Genomic DNA, 23,317 nt, shown 5'->3' with positions numbered 1-23,317 from the left:
GAACTGGATCTTAGAACAGAAGAAGAACATTAGGTAAAAACTAAGAAAATCTGAATAAATTGTTATGGGTTAAACTGTGTCTCTACCAATTCATATGATAAAAAGTTCCCCCAAATCTTATATTTCAGGATGTAACCTTATTTGAAATGAGATTGCTGCAGATCTAATTGGCTAAGGTGAGACCACTAAGGTTTAATTGCATGTGTCAGAATTCTTTTCTTTCTTTGGTTTTCCCCTGACTCTTTGGTTGGAGTGATGGTCAATTGTGTATGAATATTTTAGAGAACAGAGCCTATGAACCCATTCTTCAATTTCATAGAAGGCCTTGAGATTACAGAAAAGAAATATATAAAATGCTGTTTTCTTTTTAAGGTCAATCCCTAGGGCATTTACCAAATAAACATGATTAAGGCTAAATATGGGTTGGGTACCTTATCCTGGAGGCCCTCTCATGTAGAAATGGAGAAATTCTAAGACGACAGAGGGCCCTTGTACAGTGTAATGGTTTATACCGGTCCTCATACCGAGAACAATTATAAATCTGGACTAATAAAAAGGAAAATGAATCATATGTATGTCAGAGAGACAGAAGAAATAATGAATTCCCAGGGTAACTGTAAAGGGTAAGTGAAAACCCAGCCTGAGAAGCATGAACAGTAGACACGTTTTGGTTGAAAGCATTTTAGTCTCATGACAAATGCAGACATCAAATCTCAGGACCTGTGCAGGGGGTTATGGGATGTAACAGGACACTCTCATAATACAGCAGCATTAGTCTCCCTGTAAGGAAAACTCAAACAACCTTTTTAAAATTTTTTATTTACTTAAACTCAATTAGTTAACATGCAGTGTAGTGTTGGCTTCAGGGGTAGAACCCAGTGATTCATCACTTACATATAACACTCAGTGCTCATCCCAACAAGTGCCCTTCCTAATGCCCATCAGCCATTTAACCCATCCCCCCACATACCTCTCCTCCAGCAACTCTTAGTTTTTATGATGTATTTAAGAGTCTTTTATGGTTTTCTTCCCTTTCTGTTTTTATCTTATTTTTGCTTCCCTTCCCAATGTTCATCTCTTCTGTTACTTAAATTCCACATATGAGTGAAATCAGTCTTTCTCTGTCTAACTTAGCATAATACACACTGGTTCCATTCACATTGTTGTAAATGACAAGATTTCATTCTTTGTGATTGCTGAGTAGTATTCCATTGTATATATAGATACCACATCTTCTTTAATCATTCATCAGTCGATGGACATCTGGGCTTTTTTCATACTTTGTTGATTGTTGATAGTTCTTCTATAAACACCAAGGTGCATATGCCCCTTCAAATCAGCAGTTTTTGTATCTTTTGGATAAATACTTAGTAGTGCAATTGCTGGGCCATAGGGTAACTCTATTTGTAATTTTTTGAGGAGTCTCCCTACTGTTTTCCAGAGTGGCTGCATCAGTCTGCAATCCCACCAACAGTGCAAAAGTGTTCCCCTTCTACACATGCTCACCAACACCTGTTGTATTTAGCCATTCTGACAGTTGTGAGGTGATATCTCATTGTGGTTTTGATTTGTATTTCTCTGATGATGAGGGATGTTGAGCATCTTTTCATGTGTCTGTCAACCACCTGGATGTCTTCTTTGGAAAACTGTCTATTTATGTCTTCTGCCCATTTCTTCATTGGATTATTTTTGGGAGATGTTGAGTTTGATAAGTTCTTTATAGATTTTGGATATTAACCCTTTATCTGATATGTCATTTGCAAATATCTTCTCCCATTCTGTCGGTTGCCTTTTAGTTTTGTTGATTGTTTCCTTCACCATGCAAAAGCTTTTTATCTTGAAGTCCCAATAGTTCATGTTTGCTTTTATTGCCTCCAGAGACATGTCTAGTAGGAAGTTGCTGTGGCCAAGATCAAAGAGGTTGCTGCCTGTTTTGTCCTGTAGGATTTTGGGTTTTTGTTTTGGGTTTTTTTATTACTATAATTTATTGTCAAATTGGCTTACATACACCACCCAGGGCTCATTCCAGCAAGTGCCCTCTTCAATACCCTTCACCCATTTTCCCCTCTCCCCCACCCCCATCCACTCTCAATTTGTTCTCTTAAATACAGAGGCAAACCCTCCCTCACTGTAACTATTTTTTCCCCTTCCCTTCTCCCATGGACTTCTGTTAAGTTTCTCAAGATCCACATATGAGTGAAAACATGATATCTGTCCTTCTCTGACTGACTTATTTCACTCAGCATAATACCTTCCAGTTCCATCCATGTTACTGCAAATGGCATGATTTCATTCTTTCTCATTGCCAAGTAGTATTCCATTGTATATATAAACCACATCTTCTTTATCCATTCATCATTTGGTGGACATTTAGGCTCTTTCCCTAATTTGGCTATTGTTGAAATCACAGCTATAAACATTGGAGTACATGTGCTCCTATGACTTAGAACTTCTATATCCCTTGGGTAAATTCCTAGCAGTTCTATTGCTGGGTCATAGGGTAGTTCTATTTTTAATTTTTTGTTTTCGAGAGCCGCTGCAACAGTTTGTATTCCCACCAACAGATCAAGAGGGTTCCCATTTCCCCACATCCTCGCCAGCATCTATAGTTTCCTGATTTGTTAATTTTAGCCACTCTCACTGGTGCGAGGTGGTATCTCAGTGTGGCTTTGATTTGTATAACCCTGATGATGACTGATGTTGAGCATCATTTCATGTCCGTTGGCTATCTGGATGTCTTCTTTGGAAAAGTGTCTAATCGTGTCTTCTGCCCATTTTTTTCACTAGATTATTTGTTTTTGGGGTGTGGAGTTTGACAAGTTCTTTATAGGTTTTGGATACTAGCCCTTTATCTGATATGTCATTTGCAAATACCTTTTCCCATTCCATTGGTTGCCTTCGAGTTTTATTGATTGTTTCTTTTGCAGTGCAGAAGCTTTTTATCTTGATGAGGTCCCAATAGTTCATTTTTGCTTTTAATTCCGTTTCCTTTGGAGATGCGTTAAGCAAGAAATTGCTGCGGCTGAGGTAAAAGAGGTTGTTGCCTGCTTTCTCCTCTAGGGTTTTGATGGTTTCCTGTGTCACATTTAGGTCTTTCATCCATTTTGAGTTTATTTTGGTGTATGGTGTAAGAAAGTGGTCTAGTTTCATTCTTCTGCATGTTGCTGTCCAGTTCTCCCAACACCATTGCTAAAAAGACTGTCTTTTTTCCATTGAATACTCTTTCCTGCTATGTCAAAGATTAGTTGGCCATAAATTTGTGGGTCCAATTCTGGGTTCTCTATTCTATTCCATTGATCTATGTGTCTGTTTTTACACCAATACCATACTGTCTTGATGAGTGTAGCTTTGTAGTAGAGGCTAAAGTCTGGGATTGTGATGCCTCCTGCTTTGGTTTTCTTCTTCAATATTACTTTGGCTATTCAGGATCTTTTGTAGTTCCATATGAATTTTAGGATTATTCTAGCTTTGAAAAGAATGCTGGTGCAGTTTTTGATTAGGATTGTATTGAATCTGTAGATTGCTTTGGGTAGTATTGACATTTTAACAGTATTTATTTTTCCAATCCATGAGCACGAAATAAATGTTTTTTTGATTTCTTTGTGTCTTCTTCAATTTCAATTTTAGGATCTCTTGTAGGGCTGGTTTAGTGGTGATGAATTCCTTCAGCTTTTGTTTGTTTGGGAAGACCTTTGTCTCTCCTTCTAGTCTGAATGACAGACTTGCTGGATAAAGGATTCTCAGCTGTATAATTTTTCTGTTCATCACATTGAAGATTTCCTGCCATTCCTTTCTGGCCTGCCAAGGTTCAGTAGATAGATCCGTCACAAGTCTTATTGGTCTCCCTTTATACGTTAGAGCGTGTTTATCCCTAGCTGCTTTCAGAATTTTGTCTTTATCCTTGTATTTTGCCAGTTTCACTATGATACGTCGTGCAGAAGATCGATTCAAGTTACGTCTGAAGGGAGTTCTCTGTGTCTCTTGGATTTCAATGCCTTTTTCCTTCCCCAGATCAGGGAAGTTCTCAACTATGTTTTGTTCAAGTACCCCTTCAGCCCCTTTCTCTCTCTCTTCCTCTTCTGGAATTCCTATTATACGGGTATTGTTGTGTTTCATCGCATCACTTAGTTCTCTAATTCTCCCCTCATACTCCTGGATTTTTTTTATCTCTCTTTTTCTCAGCTTCCTCTTTTTCCATAATTTTATCTTCTAGCTCACCTATTCTCTCCTCTGTCTCTTCAATCTGTGCTGTGGTCGCCTGCATTTTATTTTGCACCTCATTTATAGCATTTTTTAGCTCCTCATGACTGTTTCTTAGTCCCAAGGTATCTGTAGCAATAGATTCTCTGCTGTCCTCTTTGCTTTTCTCAAGCCCTGGGATTAATTTTATGACTATTATTTTAAATTCATGTTCCGTGATATTGCTTAAATTGTTTTTGATCAATTCGTTAGCTGCCGCTCCTTCCTGGAGTTTCTTTTGAGGAGAATTCTTCCATTTTGTCATTTTGGATAGTCTGTGGGGTGGCACAGAACTGTAGGGCACTTCTCCTGTACAGTCTGGAGTAACTTGTGTTGGTGGGCGGGGCCGCAGTCACACCTGATGTCTGTTCCTAGTCAACCGCTGGCATCACAGTCAGACTGGTGTGTACCTTATCTTCCCCTCTGCCTGGGGCAGGACTCGCTGTGGAGTGGTGTGGCCCCTGTCTGGGCTACTTGCACACTGCCAGGCTTGCGGTGCTGCTTGTATGGGATCTGGCGTATTAGCCAGGGTGGATCCGCAAGGTGCACCAGGGAGGGAGGGGCAGGCTCAGCTCAGTTTGCTGTCGGTGGTCCCCTGTGGGAAGGGCCCTGCAGCACCAGGAGGGAAGCAGGCAGACCCGTCCAAGGGATGGATCTACAGAAGCACAGCGTTGGGTGTTTGTGCGGTGCATGCAAGTTCAGTGATGGCAACTGGTTCCCTTTGGGAGTTCGGCTCGGGGATGGGAGAGGGAGATGGCACTGGAGAGCGCCCTTGTTCCCCGGGGAGCTGAGCTCTGTCTTCTGGAGCTCAACACCTCTCCCACCCGGTGTCCTTTTGCCCTCCAGCTCCCCGAGCAGGGCTGTTGACTTTTATAATTCCAGATGTCAAGTCCCGCTGGCTGTCCGAACTCATGAAATCCGGCCCCTCCGCTTTTGCAAGCCACACTTGGGGGCTCTGCCTTGCCCGGCGCGCTGCCCCGCCTCTGCCCCGGATCCCTCCCACCAGTCCGTGTAGTGCGCACCACCTCTCCACCCTTCCTACCCTCTTCCATGGACCACTTGTGTACACTTGACTCTGGAGAGTCCATTCTGCTAGTCTTCTGGTGGTTTTATGGGTTATTTAGCAGATTTGGGTGGAATCTAAGTGATCAGCAGGATACGGTGAGCCCAGCATCCTCCTACGCAGCCAACTTCTCCAAACAGCATGCCTGTATATATAAAATTCTAAAGATTCTACCAAAAAACTGTCAGAACCAAGAAATAAATTCAGTAAAGTCACAGGATACAAAATCAATGTACAGAACTCTGTTGCATTTCTATACACTGATAATGAAGCCGCAGAAAGAGAAATTAAGAATTCAATCCACCTGGCTCTGGTTCTCACTGTGGCTTAGCCTCTGGGTGCTCACAGGCCCTTGGGGAGCCCCAGGTCAGGCCCCACAGCTTTCGCTCCATCACCTCCTGGGGTGAGATTTCCAGACAAGGGTCAGTTTCAGGGTTCAGGCTGGGGCTGGCCAGCCAGGGGGAGGGGGCTGGTTTGCATGAAGGGTCTCTCCCTCCCCTTGGGCTGCTGGAGGCAATAAGAGAGACACTGGGAGCCTGGCTGAGGGACATTGAGGACACACTGCTGAGCAGGGGTCTCCACCATGGCCTGGGCTCCTTTCCTGCTCACACTGCTGGCTCACTGCACAGGTGGCTGGAGGCTGGGATCGGGGCTGGAGACGAGAGGACTGTGGAACCATGTATGGGCCCTGTCCACTGACCCCTCTCTCTCATCCCGTGTCTCTCTTCTGACTTGCAGAGTCCTGGGCCCAGTCGGTGGTGACTCAGCCATCTGCAGTGTCCTAGCCTGTGAATAAGACTGTTACCACCTCCTGCACCGGAAGCAGCAGCAATGTTGGGGCTGGAGGTGTGTCCTGGTACCAGCAGCTCCCAGGCAGTGTCCCCAACGTTGTCATCTATGGTAGCAGTGCTCGGCCTGCGGGGGTCCCGTCCAGACTCTCAGGCTCCAGGTCAGGGAACGTGGCCTCCCTGAACATCTCTAGGCTCAAGCCTGGGGATGAGGCTGATTATTACTGCTCAGTGTGGGACCACAGTCTCAAAGCTCACACACTGCTCCAGGCCTGTGGGGAAGGGAGACCCAAACCTGCTGTCCCCTCAGCAATGGACTTCCTGTGAAGCTCACACCCCTTGGCCGACACAGCTGCTTCTTTCTTCGTTTCTTCTAAAAGTGGAGTCTTAGACAAGGCTAGGGAATTTCGTCTAGAAATAGTGTCCTTGTTCTCTCAAATTGTGCCCGGAAACCCAGCCCTACTCTGCAAAACATTGTCTCATTTTCTTCCGTTGGGCAGGATTTACTGCACACCTGGGGGCAGGCTGTCCTGGGAATTGAGTCCCCGTTGGGTCAGACCCCAGCAGGTTTCATGTGTTCCTGATAAGGATAGACGACTGTACAGAGATCCGTCCCTGCATAGCCTGTGGTGAACACCAAGTATGTGCCAGGCATGACCCTTGGGCTTAGGCTCGGCGTGAGTGCACTAGGGACAATCTACGTCCTCATGTTGCTGAAAATGTCCTGGGAGAGAAAGAGGACAAAGAAGTATGAATAGCAACACATAAGATGTTTCTGGAGAGTGAACAAGGGTGAGGCAGTGAGGTGGACCTGGAACATTGGGGGAGGGGGGGCTGACAGGAAACCCCCGAATCTGACGTGCTGTGATGATGTCTCAGTGCTGCATAGATGATCAAGGAGCCAGAGGGGAGCGTGAGGAGGGGACCAGGCAGAGACTGTTGACTGTGTCCCCATCAGACCCCTCCTCCTCAGGTCAGGGGTCCAGGCTCGGGTCCTGCTGGAAGAGCTGTGCTGAGAGGTGGGTCCCAGGGAGCCACCTCTGTCTTTCTGACAAGGCAGAGCTGCCTCTTTCCAATCCCTTCCCTTGTGGTCCTTGTTGATGGACTCCCCCATTCCCACAAGCAGTAGACAGAAGACGAACCCAAGGGAGGGCCCGGGGGTCTGACCCTGCTCAGTAATCTGGGGTCAGAGGGAGGAGGAGCGCCCCAGGCTTCCCAAGCTGTGGGATGTGGCTGGTCCAGGCTTCTGTCTGCCTGCTATGCCAGCCGCAGGACACATCATTCCTCAGGGGCCAGGTCTCTGGTCACCCTGTCCTCCACTCATGTAAACCCATGAGGGAGGGTCAGGATCTGGGGAGGCTGCTGTAGGGAATGGAAGGGTGAGTGGGGGTGAGAAGGTTGCCGCCTAGTGATGGGCCCTGAGGTGAGGGATCTCCCCCAATATTGAGGAGGGGGCCGTGGAGCTGGCAGGAGTCAAGAGGGCCTTCCCTTCCCCCAGGCGCGATACTCACATTGTCTTTCACATGCTTTGTCACCTGTAACGGGGCTAGAAAGGGGTGCTGTGGGCACGTGTGTGAACCACACGGGTGAGCCCAGAGCTGTGGACCCAGCACCTGACAGCCATCAGGAGCAGCTCAGTAACGAGGGTCCAGACAACTGGCCTCTAACTGGGGTGCCAGTTTTGTCACAGAGGACAGGATGTTTTTGGGGTGTGAAGGTATGTGGGATAGAATGGAAGAATCCATGTGGTTTTGGCCAGCAATCAGGGACAGAAGTCAGGGCCACCAGGGGGCCAGCCATCAGTGTGCTCGCTAGAGGATACTCACCTGATAGGACCTGGGGCTCATCACCACCCAGGCTGCCTGTGCCCTTAGGTTAGCTCCTCTCTTCTTCCTCTGGCTCATTCCACCGGTGAAATTCCAGGGCACGGGAGCTGGACAGACATACAGCAAGGGCGTACCTGAGTGCAGCAACTCCACCCACATGGGAATTTCTGGATACAAGAAGACTTTCAGGAGCCCAGTCTCCATAACAGAGCTTTAGAGGTCAGAGTCTGCGTGTCCATCATGACCTGGGCCCCTCTCCTCCTCTCCTCCCTCCCTCCCCACACAGCTGAGACGGCCTAAGAAGGGCGTCTCTGTGTGTCACCATGGCTTGGATCCCCATCCTCCTCGTGCTCCTCTGTCACTGCACAGGTAGGGACAGGATCCAGGGCACCAGGGTGGGCCCGCAGCCAGAGTCAAATCCCTGTGGCTCAGCTCCCTAATCTCATGTACCCTGTCCCTTGTCTTCCTTCTGCTGTGTCTGTGTTTGCAGGTTCCCTGTCCCAGCCTGTTGTGACTCAGCCAGCCTCCCTCTCTGCATCTCTGGGAGCCACAGCCAGACTCGCCTGCACTCTGAGCAGGGACATCAATGTTGGAAGCTATAACATATACTGGTACCAACAGAATCCAGGGAGCCCTCCCCGGTATCTCCTGTACTACTACTCAGACTCCAGTACACAGTTGGGACCTGGGGTCCCCAGCCGCTTCTCTGGGTCCAAAGATGCCTCGGCCAATGCAGGGCTTCTGCTCATCTCTGGGCTGCAGCCTGAGGACGAGGCTGACTATTACTGTGCAATCGGGCACAGTAGTGCTGGTCACAGTGACACGAACTCATGGGGAAGTGGGACAAATATCTCAGCCTGCTCACATCCCTGCACTCTGACTCTCTTCCAGTTGAAAATAACTTGAATGCACACCGACTGTCTTTGGAAGTAGCTTCTAGGTCACAATACCCTTCCTCATCTCAGTGTCCTATTCAACCTCTTTGTACTGTCAGGAAAACAAACAAGCCAACAAACAAACAGGCAACAAAGAAACCCATGACAATGCAGACATTTTGTCTGGTGGTTGAAGTGTAAAACTCAGAGAGTGTTGAGCTGGCCCTTTTTCTCTTTACAAAGGCACATCCACTGTCTTAGTTTTCTGATCAGAGTCTGGACCATCGCAGCAGGTGGACAGTCCTCCAAATGTGGAGTCTGTTCCTCCAGGGGTTGGGGCAGAGGCTCCCTTCCCTCCAGGTTCCTGTGCTCAGAGCTGGCTGAATAGCTGTGTGTTCCAGGTAGGATGTACTAAATAAGATTGGTGCCGAGGGAAGACTCACAACAGAAAAAATAGCAGGCACAGAGCTGGCTGGGCAACCAGGCCAGCTACTTTCCCCTTAAATCGTGACATCAGGGGAGGGGGGTTAGCCAGGGGAGAAACTTTAGGTGTCAGCAAAACTCTCAGTAGTGCTTGTGAAGGTAAAATGCAGCGCTCCTTCATTGCTACAAAATGCTGGGTCTGCTCTTGGGAAGGTGGGAAGTAGATCCTACAGATGTGAATTTACCAAAGCTGACACCATCAGGCACTTTGGGTACCCCTGTGGTTGGTTTCCTGAACTCCCAGGCCCTGACTCTGTCCTCCTCTCTTCTCCTGTGACATCAGGGCTCATCAGTGATCCAAGAAGTAGGGAGGCTGTGGAGCGGCAGGGCAGGATGTCCCCTATCTGTGCACAAAGAAGTCCAGCCCTGTGTCTTTCCAGAAGGAAGTTCTTCCATTTGTGACAACATGGACGAACCTGCCAGATGTTACCCTAGGAGAAATCAGCCCTACAGAGAAAGACAAATGCTATATGATCTCATTTATATGTGGAATCTACAGGAAATATAATGTTAAAAATTACTGTACAGTTTTACTGATGTCAATGAGTTAGAATAGGGTAACACATACCAGGACAAGAAGGATATTTGTATAAGTCCAGCGTCTTACATAAATTTTGATTTTGAACTGTTAATTTATAGTGATGAAAATAAACATAACAAAATTTATTATTTTAATCACTCTGTATTGTGCAATTCAGAGATACTGAGTATACTCACAATGTTTTGTAACCACCACAACTATCCATTTCCAGAGCTTTTTCATCATCCTGAGCACCCAACAGGGTAATGGGTAATCTGGAATGGCAGAGGAGCCAGGCCCCAGGAACCCATGCCAATGCAGGAAGCAGCAGAGGGCAGAGGGCAGCTCCCATGGGGCTCTTTGCAGATGTGGCCGGACCCAGGTGGGATCGTCGTTAGGCTGTGCTTTTTACCCCGGAATGACCACGTGGGTGCACACTGCAGCCCATGGCACGGGGATCCGTGTGCCCGCAGCAGGGGGTCCAGAAACTCCAGCTTTCTTTCCCAAAGTGTGTCAGGGAACATCCGTGAGAACTGAGGACCTCCTATGAGGCATCTGCTATATGATTCATGCTTATTCTTGTCTGAATTCCCTGCAAAATCCATGTGTGCTCTCCTCTAGAGACTGAGGAAAGGCCTCATTTTCAGTCTACATTCTCTGTGCTTGTCAAGGGGAACTTGCACTTATTTCTGATCTTTTTATTTATATTATTTGGGTATTCTTAGGTTTATTTATTTATTTTGAGAGAGAGAGAGAGAGAGAGAGAGAGAGAGGAAGGATCAGAGAGAGAGGGAGTGAGAATCCCAAGTAGGCTCAGAACCCGGCTCAGGGCTCAATCACAGAAGTGGAGATCATGACCCGAACTGAAATCAAGAGTCTGACACCCAACCGACTGAGCCACCCTATTTCTGGCCTTTTGAATCTGTACCATTGATAAATGTGTCTGTTTGAGGACTGATACCATACCAATTATAGGTAATGTAGAAAATGCAAAGTTTGAGAGATGATAGAGAGATAGAATATACTCACGTGATCTATAGCCATGCACCGTCATTGATCTACCTCATCCAGTTCAGTGCAGAGGTAATGGGGACTGGCCCGCCAGAATGGGAAGTGAAATGAGAAAACTGGGCTGTCCCCTCAGGGCTCCCGAAAAAGGCTGTGGAGGGGCGTGCATGCTCTCCAATCTTGACTCACTGGGCAGAAACATCATCCCCGAGCGGTCCACGAGTCTTGGCCCCAACAACACAAGTCTCTAAGTAGTGGGAGGAGCCCAGGGTGATTCATACTGAGGAGGCCCTGTGTCTGCAGCAAGGACTGAGGTGTGGTGGCACCTGCAGCACAGGAAGAAGCCCTGAGGGAGGAGAAGATCTGGCCTGTGTGGGGGTGGACAGTATGCCAGGCTGACTGAAGTCCTTAGTGCCCTGGTCTCTCTCTCACAGCTCCAGGATGTCCCTTCCAGTCACGGGTGCGGCTGGACACTGAGACACAGGGGGCGCTGTGGGCCTGTCCCTGAGGGGTGTGTGTGGGGGCAGGGGCCCCAGCTGAGCACCCAGGCCTGGAGCCCTGCCTTGTGCCCTCTACCAAATTGCGCCTAGAGGAGTTTCCTTAGGCCCACCCACCCCAGACTCAGCTGTCACCACATTCAGTCCCAGGGGAGGGAGAGATTTGCATGAAGGCTTCCTCTCTCTCTTCCAGGAAGGGAGAGGATAAGAGAGGCTTTGTGCAGGTCTCTCCCTTGAGGGCTCAGAAGCACAGCCTGGGATGCCTCCACCCTGGCCTGGACCCCTCCTCTCCTCACCTTCCTTGCTCTCTGCTCAGGTTACTGGCTGTGGAAAGCAGAAGAATTGCTTCTGGGGACCCCTAAGTTGCTTGTTTCCCCCATTTTGAGAATACACTGTGAGTAATAACCTGATACTGACCTGTGTCTCCACTGCTGTGTTGCTGGGTCCTGGGCACTGTCTGTGTTGACACAGAAAGCCTCTTTATCAGGGTCTGTGGGCTAGAAGGTCACCCTCACATGCACTGGAATCAGCAACAATGTTGGGTCGTATTATGTGGGCTGGTACCCACAGATTCTCCGCCGTGTCCCCAAAGCTGAGATGCTCAGAAGCACTAGGCCCTCCGGGATCCCAGCTGGGTTCTCGAGAACAAGGCCTCTCTGATCATCTCGGGCCTGCGGCCTGAGGACGAGGATGGTCATTACTGACACAGTGCTCTAAGCCCGTGGGCAAATGATACAGCAACGTGCCCCTGTTTCCCATGGTCACTGCCAGTGACAAATAAACAGGGAGACCGAGGACACCCCGGAGGGTCTGAGGGTCTGACTCTCTGAGCACAGAACAACTATGAAGAGTCAGTGACAGTATCTTCCCCTCCTGTTGTTTTCTTCTAAAAATAAGACAAATCTCTTAAGATAATTTACAGGCATAAAGTGCAGTCATTTAAATGGTACGATTCAGTGGTCTGTAGTATGTTTCCTGAGTTTGGCAAACATCATCAGGATCAAATTGACGACATTTCCATCACCTGCAGAAAAAATCCCTGACCCCCGAGCAGTGAGTCCATGGCCCCCCTGCATCAGCCCTTTGGAGCCAAAAATTCCTTTCTGTCTGCAGTGATTTTCCTGTTGTGCACATTTCACAGGTGCCGAATCACAGACCACGTGCCGCCGGAAGCACACCATTCAGTGGCATCAGCGTGTGCATTGTTGTAGGGACATCACGGGCACCGTATATAAATACAGGGAATGTTTCATCGTTTCCTCTAGAGACGGGTTCATCGTGTGCCGAGGACACGCGGATCTATCTAGATGGCTGCAATTTTAATAGAGGCTGTCGAAATAACATAATTATTTTCCATGATGGTGTGTAATCACAGATTCTTTTTTAAAAAGTTTATTTTCCGATGGCTATTTTCCCACATTGTCATTTTTTATTTTGTAGATTTCTGCATACTGCAATTTTGTTCAATAGTTTAGCCGGTGTTGTTTATTATTATGAAGAATAATATTATGTGTTACGGTCCATATTTCAAGATTTTGTCTCATACATTTTTCCTTTCCTTGTGGTGGGGTGTGGGCTCTGTGGCCTTTCTCTTTTTCCCATTCCCTCATGCCCGGCAGACTCTACATGTCTACTCCCCCTCTTTTTCCTTAGTGAGATGTTTCCAGAGCGTCCCTCCTGACTTCGCTTTCTCACCCATCTGCCCACAGCACTGCATCTGAGACCTCCCGTTTCACTATTGCTTGCCCTGGATGCCTGTCCTGGGGTCAGGGCTTGGGTCTCTCCACTTGCTGTCCTGTGTCTTCACTCTCAGGGGCTGCTTCGAGTGATGGTGGTTCAGACCCACGGCTAGCTTTCCCCTTCTGTCACCCCAGCCTTTTCGGGAACTGACTTCTCTTTCCACTGACATGATTTGTGGTGTGAACGTGGGAACGAGGCCACCAGGGATTCTGGGCTGGTTTTGTGTTCATTTATCATTTATTTTCACTTCCAGGTTGGAGAAGTTGATACATAATAAGTCTCATGTGGATATTACTTCAGCTACCCAGAAATTTTCATGAAAAATATTGTTAAGTCTAAACTAATAACAATAAAAGGAGACCTCCCTTAACAACAGATACCTTTAAAATTATTTCATTTTTTTCTAACTTACTTTGATATAAAGGGTGAAAATGAGCAGACAAAGATAATTTTAAGAAAACTGTTACTTAATATTTGTCTGAAATTTCTTATTAATAGACTTAAATGTCACTAAAACCACAGGTAGAGAGTAGAGAGAAGAAGGCAGGTTTCCAAGTTAAGGGATGAAATATATTACTTAGAAGTGTTGGAGCTACTTTGAGTTCACTCCTTGGTGAGGTACAGGCAGAGGCTTCAGCAGATGCTGTCACCCAAAGGAAACTTTATTTGCCACAGATAAGGGGATCAGGGACAAGAATTATCAAAGCTGTGACTCCCTGAGTGGAGGCGAGTGGGTTCCTTTCGTTCGGGGTTAGGATGGATACCCAGAAAAGGGAGTTTTGTCATCTTATGCAAGAGTGGGCATGAGGTTGTGCAGGAATATGGAGCACAGGAGCTTGTGTCCCCATCATGTGGTAGGTCAATGAAGCTTGTCCTCCTCCTAGGGCAGAGACTCAACATTTTAAAGAGGCAGAGGTCCCTGGAGGACACTCCCTGGTCCATCTGCACTGGTGGAGCTGTTGCAGGAGATAAAACTGGTCTAGGCTCCCAGGCTCTTTCTGCTGTTTGCCTCTGAAATACGGGAACATTCCTGTGAAAAAGAAGGGGTGTCAGCGGGGGTCCTGCTGGTGACCTTTTTAACCTCATTAACCTGTGAGGCAAGTTTTCAATCCTGCAAAAACAACTCAAGCATGTGCTTTAGGTCAAAGTTTACTTTTGTTCCTGCACTGGGACTTTTCCTCTGGTCATTGTCTCTGAAGCACTCAGGCTATTTCCTGGCCTGGTGGAGACTGGTAGGTTGGCATCCCCTTTGTTCTCCTCAAACCCTGAACTCCTGACCTTGTTGCATTTCTCTTTTCTTTTCCTCCCAGGAAAGTGCTCAGTATGGGTGCTGGGCAAGTAGAACCTGCAGGGCACAGACCACAGAAAATAGCTGGGGGCTTCAAAGAGTGCTCTTGGGGCAGGAAAGCTGTCTCCTCTTTATATACAGAGATTTTTTTTCCCACCTGGGGACCCCTTCAGTTCTGCTTTCAGACGGCTCAGGGTATTTAGTTTAAAAACACTGTGCTAACAAGCGGCCCTGGGCAGCTTAGTTAGTTAAATGTCTGACCTCCGCTCAAGTCATGATCTCCTGCTTTGTGATTTCAATTCCCAAGTCCACCTGTCTGCTGTCAGCAAGGAGCCAGCCTAGGGGCTAAGGCAGACAGGGGGAACAACCTCAGGGTTAACAAGGCACCTTTTCTTTCGTTAACCATCTCCGCTCTGGACTGTTTTGTCTGCAGTGCAGTGGTCTGTAGCTCAATTTACCCGTTTACCTAACTTGGTCTTTCCTCCAGTGAAAGCAGTTTTTCTGCTATAGTACTATGTTGGGGAGTGCTTCTGCCCTGAACACCTAATCTTGCTTACCTCATATACCTTTGTATGGGGAGCCTTTGTCCCTGTCCTTATTTTAGGTCTTTTCCCTTTCCTCTCTATTGTGGGGGTTCTGCATCCCTTTCTATGCTGGGGTGCCTTTACATCCCTCTAGTCTTGGGGTCCAATCTGGTTTGCCCAAATTCAGTTGTGAGCATCCTATGGCTTTGTATTTCTTTATGTCGTATTAACGCATTGGTGTAAGCCCAGGGGACTCCTAAGCTCATCCCCCACAGTGAACATCATCTTTTGCTGTCAATAAGAAAACAAAACATGAGCCTGTTAACGATTAGTGGGTGACGCCATGAAACTTATCTTCTAGCTTCTACTTTCCAGCGTGGAGTCTGGATGGAAGATATTTTCTCACTTCAAGGAGACTGAGGAAGTCTGACTGTGCACTGTAGATAGGGACAGCCCTAACAATGGACTACAGAGAGGAATGTGAGAAATGAAGGATCACAGGGTGTCTGATTTGGGAGGTCCTAAAGAGAGTCTCATACATTCACAGCGGGAGCAGCCATCACGGCCATGTGCCCCTGCAGCCAGTCAGCTGGGGGACTCAGCTGGAGAGGGAATAGTATGTGGATTTGAGGGGGTGGGTGGTCAGTGAGGCGGGTGGGACTAAACCTCGAGGGGTATGTGGGATGGATTGTGATCATGCTAATGATGACCCAGGATTTTAAGAAAGTGAGGAGGGACAGGGAGTATAAGGAAGTGAAGAAACCAGCAGGAAAAGGGAGAGAGAAAATGCCATTTCTTCCATGTCCTAAGTATCCTCTCACCCATCCTCTTACTGGACAAGAGGGAGTGGTATCTGTCTCACCAGGCCTCCTGCCTTGTCTCCTTGACACCAAAGTAGAAGTAGAAATAAATCAGTTGTGATAATAGCAAAAGTATTAAATGACAGCTGAGGGGCCCCTGGGTGGCTCCGTCAGTTAAATATCTGACTTCGGTTCAGGTCATGTTCTCATGGCTACCGAGTTCAAGTGCCATGTTGGGTTCTCTGCTGACACCTCGGAGCCTCCAGCCTGCTTCCCATTCTGTCTCTCTCTCTCTCTCTCTGCCCTTCCCCCACTTGGGTTCTGTCTTTCTCTCTCTCAAATACATATAAACTTTTAAAAAATTAAAAAAGACAGATGAAAGCATCTCCCTCACTCTCTCAGGTAGGTTTAATTCTCTTCCACTTCCTGCACAGCTTAAAACCTATTTGTGCTCAAGGAAAAGAAAGAATGAATATATGAATGAGAGTGATAAAAGTTTTCAGAGAACAAAATATAGAAGAGTACATCTTCAGTTTGGTAAAGAGAACTATAAAACACTTTCCCTTTGTTTAACACACACGGAGATGAAGCACTGAAATCTTTCCCACCACGGGTAGGGAGCAAGGGCACCATGTCCTATCTCAACACTGCTGTTCCACATAGGACTGGATGTGCCCGTCAGAACCATAATGCAAGACAAACAATGAGAGGCATACAGATGCAGAAGAGCAAGAGACAGTTGCCCCAATTCCAGGTGAGAGAATGATCTCCATGAAAACTACAAAGGAAGCTACAATTATTTATGCAAATATATAAATTCAAAGAGTCATAAATAATTTTGGAAACATTTTAGAATAAAGATCAACATAGAAATATCATATAGATGTGTATATACTAGCAATAAACCGGTGAAAATAATTTAAAAAAACCCTTAAAACCACTCGATGAAGTGTTTGGGGCATGTTTATTAACACAGGTATAGGCCACAGGTGCTAAAATCTGGACAATGCTGGTAAATGTAATCAAAGTGGACCTAAAACAATGGAAAGATATGTTCTGTTCATGGATTAGAAGACTCATTATCGTAAATATGCCAGTTCTTCCCAAATTGTATAAAAGTGTAATTCAGTTCCTGTCCTAGCAAGTCAGAGTGGTATGGATAGAGGATAGACACATTGGCCAAGATAACAGAACATAAAACCCAGAAATGGACCCACAGAAATAAGGATAAACAATTTTTTTTTTACAAAGTTGAAGAAGCCTTTCCGAGAAGAAATGATGGACTTTTGGACAAATGGCCACAGAACAATTGTATATCCTGAAAGTAAATGAATCATACATAAAACTCACTTTATGTATATTAAAAAATCACTAAAAGGATTATAGACATAAATGTAAACATAAAGCTGTAAACATAAAAAAGGAGAAAATATTCAGGATCTAGGGTTTCTATAAAAATTTTTAGACAAGACATTGTCAGGATAACCCATGAAAAAACAAAAAACAAAAACCAAAAAATGAGACTTGTTAAAAAGGACTTCATCAAATATAAATTCATTGTTATTTCCTTTTCTTTTTAATGTAGTAAGCCAAGGAAATTACCTAAAAATATAGATTAACATAATACTCAATTCCAATGACAGAGGCTGGAATCCATTGCTTTAACGCACAGGAGTTTTCAAACATTCACGAGATAGACATAGTCTCAATTGTAGGCCAGAGGAGGGACATGAAGTCTGGAGTATCTTCTGCAAAGAACTGGCAATTTACCATTTAATTGAGGTAAATGCCTCCAAATCCTATGGACTAGGGCTTCTTTGGAGACTGAAAAATGCTACATTGATCACGGGCAACACTAGAGGATCTTTATCCAAGATTCAGCTCAATGATGTGTGAATAAGCAGAAGTGAGGAAACCCGCTGGGCTCTCAGGGTTGTGGGACACAGTGGGCTGTGTGCCCTTCAGCCAGGAGGGGGCGCTGTGGGACTGCCCTGTCGTCCCTACACAGGGCCTCAGTGGGGACCATTCACTAAAAGGAACCCTGGACTGGGGACTGGGCCCTGTACTTCCTGAGGGAGACTCAGCAGCTGCGTCCCTTCTGGTGTGGCAGAGTCCCCACTTGAGCAAGGACATGTGTGTTGTCTCAACGGGTGCTTCCTTGCAGGGGTCTCCCCAGTGGTGAAGCCAACCTCCATCGTCCCCAGTATGTGATGTGAGGTGGCAAGAGTGACAGCTGACAAAGATGTTCAGTGTGGAACCCTGTAGGAATGCACACGACGAATGTGGGCTTCTACCCACAACCTGGAGAAAAGGTCTCCCTGTGTCCTCAGTGCTGAGGGAGCTTCTGGGAAAGGAGAACTTTGGGACCAGAGAGGAAGCAGGGAAGGGGGAAGAAATCGGCCTCCTGCACAGAACTGGCCATGTGTCAATGTGGACCCATCGCTGCTGTGGCCTTGATCATCATCTGTATGGTTGTACAAGAGTCACCACGTCAGTCCTGCCCCATCAATAATAGCCAAGGAAGCTGTGGACAGACTCACTATGCGGAGCCAAGGAGAGCACAGTGTGTCCTCAGGGAATGGGAGGCCACACAGGGGACACCTGGCCTGTCCCGAAGGAAGGGGAGGGTGGACAGAGCAGTGGGAACGCAGGAACTCTGATGAGATCTGCTCACCATGTCACATATGCTGTGTCTGGGCCTGAACACCAGGGGGTGATCGTCACCTGCTTCTGAAGGTCGGCCATGACTAGAGCTGGGACCTGTATGTGGACAATGCCTGTGCCCTCTGCTCAGGACTCCAAACTGTGACCTCCCCTCTCCTGGCATGGCCCCAGAGACCACCTCCCTGTCCAACCCACCTGACATCCTCAGGCAGAGGGACTTGACCCAGGGTCAGTGAAGTGTCAGAGAGCTGCTGGTCTGATTTGCATGGATGGGCCCTCCCTCTCTCAGAGGATGAAAAGGGGAAGGAAGGGATTAGAGGAGATCTGCTCAGCTGTGGATCCACAGAAGGCAGGGTCGGTGATGACCTCCACCATGGCCTGGTTCCCTCTTCTCCTCACCCTTCTCATCCACTGCACAGGTGACTAGATGAGGGAACAGAGGAAGTGGTCCAGGGAGGACACGTGGGCCTTGGATTCTCCTCTGGTCTCCAGACCCCAGCATCACGCTCTCTTTGTCTCTTCCCTTCCAGGGTCCTGGGCCCAGTCTGTGCTGATTCAGCCGCCCTCAGTGTCTGGGGCCCTGGGCCAGACGGTCACCATCTCCTGCGCTGGAGGTGCCAACAACATCGGTATTGTTGGTGTGATCTGGTACCAACAGCTTCCAGGAAAGGCCCCTAAATTCCTCATCTCTGCTAATAGCATTCAACCCTCAGAGGTTTCTGGTCGATTTTCTGGCTCCATGTCTGGCAACACAGGCTCCTTGACCATCACTGGGCTCCAGGCTGAGGACGAGGCTGATTATTACTGCCAGTCTATTGACATGACTCAAGGTGCTGACACAGTGCTCCAGGCCTGTGCGGAAGTGAGACAAAAACCTGCTGTCCCCACAGCAATGGGACTTCCTCTGCAGCTCTGACCTTTTGGCCAAGTCAAGTGCTTCTTTGTTTGTTTCTTACAAACTGGGGTCTGAGACCCCCCACAAGCAATATGACTACAAAGCCTTTCCACATTCTTTGAAATTCCTCCCTGAAGCCTGTCTTTGGGATCAATATACTTTGTGATGTTCTCAAACTGAGCACAAATTCCTGGGTGCCAGGGGCAGGCTGCCCTGAGGACAGGGTCCATGACAGGTCATAGCAGAAACAGGAACACAAATCCAGCTCTGTCTGAGTCAGGACACATCAGGAGTGTCCGCTATGTGTCCTGGTAACAAAAGCTCCCACTAATTGCCCCTAAATCCTCATCTATTATGATAGTTGGATCCATTGTGGATCCTGATTCCCTCTTTGGCTCCATGTCTAGCAACTCTGGCTCCCAGATCTTCACTGGGCTGAGGGCTGAGGGCTGAGGAAGAGGCTTCTGGTCCCTGCTCCTCCTGGGACAGCATCGTGGGCTCACACAGCGTCCCAGGCCCATGAGAACTGAAAGCAGAACCCCCTTCTCATCTGCTGGGAGGGCGAGGCCCCAGCAGCTGCTCAGGTTCAGCCTGTGACTTTTGCTTCTGATGCTCATGCTGCTGCCACCATGGCCCCTGGTGCAGGCAGCAGCACCACCTGGGAGTGAGGGCTCCTCCTTCCCTTCTGTCCCCAACGTCACTCACAGCAGCCCCTTCTAGACAAAGGGTCTCAAAGGACACAGAAAGCTCATCTCGCCCATCAGGTTGCGACACAAGGTCTCTAAGTTCATGGACTGCGGTCATAGGTCCAGTGTTCTCAGCTCCCACCTGACTTCTGAGGAAGCCAGGGTCTCCATCCTTGGCCATTTACCTATTTCTAGAAGTTTCCACACCTATGTAATCCTCTTATTAGTCTTCAGTAGAAATAACTGTTCTTTTGGCTCTTTGGGATGATGTCTTCTCTCCCTGCAGCACCAGCCCCAGAGTATATATGACTAGATCACAATTTTTTTTGCCTTTTGTAATGAATCCCTGTCCATTCCCATCAATGCTGAGAACCAACCAGTGATTTTCTTATTCACTTGCATTGCCTACTACTTACAGAAAGATGTTGAATAACATGGCGTTTAGGTCACGTTAGCCTTTTCATCTTGTAGAAATGTCCTCCCCACCCCCATCTCATTTTATTTTCTGGATGTGGGACTGAGTTCTCTGTGTGTGGGAGACTCTGTGTTATCACAGTATACATTTTCTGTCTGTGAATGTGGAACGAGGTTGTAGACAAATGAAACTATGAGATCTGAAGGCTTTTAGTGTATTTTGTGTATTTTGTTAATGTATTATTTATTTCTTTATTTGTCTGTTTGCATCTAAATTAGTTAGCATATAGTCCAATAATAATTTCAGGAGTAGATTCCAGTGATTCATCCCCTATGTAAACACCCAGTGCTCATCCCAACAAGTGTCTTCCTTAATGCCTCTTACCCATTTAGCCCACGCCCCCCCCCACAACACCTAGCAACCCTCAGTTTGTTCTCTATATGTAAGAGTCTCTTATGTTTTGTCTCCCTCTTTGTTTTTATATTATTTTTGCTACCCTTCCCTTATGTTCATCTGGTTTGTATCCTAAGTTGCTCATATGAGTGAAGTCATAGGATGTTTCTTTCTCTGACTGGCTAATTTCACTTAGCATAATATCCTCCAGTTCCATCCCCGTAGTTGCAAATGGCAAGATTTCATTCTTTTGATTGCCGAGTACTTCTCCATTGTATATATATACCACATCTTCTTTTTCCATTCATCTGTCTATGAACATTTGGACTCTTTCCATACTTTGGCTATTGTTGATAGTGCTGCTAGAAACATTGGGCTGCCTGTGCCCCTTTGAAACAGCACACTTGTATCCCTTGGACAAATACCTAGTAGTGCAATTTCTGGGTTGTAGGGTAGTACTTCTTTTTTCTTTTTTCTCACTCACTTTTTAAAAAAATATAACTTATTGTCAAATTGGTTTGCATACAACACCCAGTGCTCATCCCAACAAGTACTCTCCTCAATGCCCATCATCCACGGGTAGTTCCATTTTTAGTTTTTTGAGGAACCTCCATACTGTTTTTCAGAGTGACTGCACCAGTTTGCATTCCCACCAGCAGTGCAACTGAGATCCTTTTCCTCTGCATCCTTGCCAATATCTGTTTTTGCCTGAGTTGTTAATGTTAGCCATTCTGACTGGTGTGAGATGATGTCTCATTGTGGTTTTAGTTTGTATTTCTTTGATGATGGGTGATGTAGAAACTTTTTTCATGTGTCTTTAACCATCGGGATGTCTTCTTTGGAAAAGTGTCTATTCATGTCTTTTGCCCATTTCTTCACTGGAATATTTGTTTTGGGGGGAATGGTTTGGTGTTTGAGGGTATGTGGAAAAGGCTAGGACAATCCTGTTTGTCCCCTGCCAGCAGGGACACCATACAGGGCCTCCAGGGTTTCAGGCATCAGTGTGCTCACTAGATGATGCTGACCTGCCAGGACCTGGGGATTATCACCACCCAGACCACCTCTATCGCTGTATTAGTTCATTAACGCCTCCTCTGTGTGCTGCCACTTGTGAAAGCCCCGGGCATGGAATCTGGACAGACAGACAGAAAGGGTTCACTTGAGTGCAGCCAGTCCACCCCCATGGAAGTTTCTGTAGCTATAAATATACTATGGGGAGCTCAGTCTGCACAACAGAGCTGGGTATCTACTATGACCTGGGCTTCTCTACTACTCACCCTCCCCACTCTCTGCACAGGTGAAGTCAGGCCTTACCCAGGACAAGTGGGAGATCCCCCCACCCTGATCCAGGAGATCCGGGGTCACTGCCCCACACCTTGCACAGGGCTCTTCACCCAGTCAAGTGGGACAAGACCTCTCTCTGCTGCCCTTGCTCCACCCATCTTGTCTCTGTTACTTAGCTTCACCAGCACTAGTCAGAGTCAGCGACTAGTCCTCACTGAGGAGTTCTCTGCTGTCACGGCCAAAGCAACACAGGCCTACCTAAGGCCATGATGTCCATCTGGATATTCAAGAATGACCACTTGTCCTTTGCCATCAATGCTAAGTAATAACCATTGATTTTGGCATTTTAATTACATTTTCTAGCTATTGAGGAATAATTTGAAAATAAAAGAAGTGAAGATCTCCTTTACCTGCTCTTGATCTTTGTGGAAATCGTCTCCTCACTACTGCAGGAACCCAGATATGGGCCTCAGGACTGCATCATCCGTGTGTGCGAGAGTGTGTGTTTTACCATATTATATACATGTATCTGTTTGCATTTTTATGTGGGTTTTATTAGGATATGGTGTTAAATCTAGTGAAAGGCCCTTTTGAGACCAATTGGGGCAATATGGTCATATCTCATGATGTAATAATATGGTGTGTAATATAAAACTCTTTCTTATTATGTAACCTAATTTGTATCCTTGGAATCAATCACACTTAATGATACTATCAATTTGTAAATATGGTATTGAGGTCTCCTTGTCAATATTTTGTACCCAATATTTCTATCAATATTTCATGATACTGTTCTATTCTTTTCCTTTTTGTGAAAGGTATTTTGAAAGTGTATTTATGAGTTTTATAACGTTTTTAAAAGAAGTAAGAAATATTCAATACCGTGTTATATTATGAAAAAATATGAAGCAAATAAATTGGAATCATCTAAATTCTGAGGTTTTGTTAGATGTCCCTTGTGAAAACATCTGTACCTAATGTATTTCTGTGGAGTGGTTCTGCAATAACATTTTCCATTTTTATATTGAAATTGGTCTATTCAGTCAATGTATTTCTAGGGCAGCCAATTTTGTAACTTCTAAGAAATTATGTATTTAATGTATTCTTACTAAGATGTACCACTTACAAGTTTTTTTTCTTCATTTTTACTTTTTCCATGTGAGATTAACAGGATGCGCTGTGGGACAGCCCTGTGGTCCCTACACAGCTGGTCAGCGAGGACCAATCACTCAAAGGAGACCAGACCTGGAGGCTTTGTGGTGTCGCAGCAGGTGCTACCTCCCAGGGCTCCCCGGGCAGGAGTTCCACCCCCATCCTCCCCAGTGTGTG

General features: G+C 46.6%; 2 protein-coding genes and 2 gene segments (V, D, J or C); all 4 read left to right on the top strand.

Moving 5' to 3' along the window:
* Positions 1–23,317, top strand: part of LOC122203332 (immunoglobulin lambda-1 light chain-like) — a 614,033-nt gene that overhangs the window by 90,175 nt on the left and 500,541 nt on the right. The gene's annotated exons all lie outside the window — the stretch shown is intronic.
* The window catches only part of LOC122203331, an 803,799-nt gene that overhangs the window by 321,158 nt on the left and 459,324 nt on the right, over positions 1–23,317 (top strand).
* The window catches only part of LOC122203328 (immunoglobulin lambda-1 light chain-like), an 814,466-nt gene that overhangs the window by 355,033 nt on the left and 436,116 nt on the right, over positions 1–23,317 (top strand). The window contains exons 1-2 of one of the 5 annotated variants that reach the window (XM_042910042.1): positions 18,628–18,734; positions 18,846–19,145. The exons of 3 other annotated variants lie outside the window; for them this stretch is intronic. In XM_042910042.1, the coding sequence (XP_042765976.1) occupies positions 18,677–18,734; positions 18,846–19,145 (358 nt within the window). In that variant the 5' untranslated portion in view covers positions 18,628–18,676. Of the gene's footprint in view, positions 1–18,627; positions 18,735–18,845; positions 19,153–23,317 lie in introns of those variants that run through there. One more of the 5 variants, XM_042910040.1, reaches the window with a different exon arrangement.
* LOC122203339 lies at positions 8,191–8,858 on the top strand. The segment is given in 2 exon segments: positions 8,191–8,285; positions 8,407–8,858. Coding segments are annotated over 2 exon segments (462 nt in total).

The sequence above is a fragment of the Panthera leo genome, chromosome D3, assembly GCF_018350215.1.
Source record: "Panthera leo isolate Ple1 chromosome D3, P.leo_Ple1_pat1.1, whole genome shotgun sequence".
In the NCBI taxonomy this organism is placed as follows: domain Eukaryota; kingdom Metazoa; phylum Chordata; class Mammalia; order Carnivora; family Felidae; genus Panthera; species Panthera leo.
The sequence above is the reverse complement of the archived record's forward strand: the minus strand, read 5'-3'. Positions and strand labels throughout refer to the sequence as shown.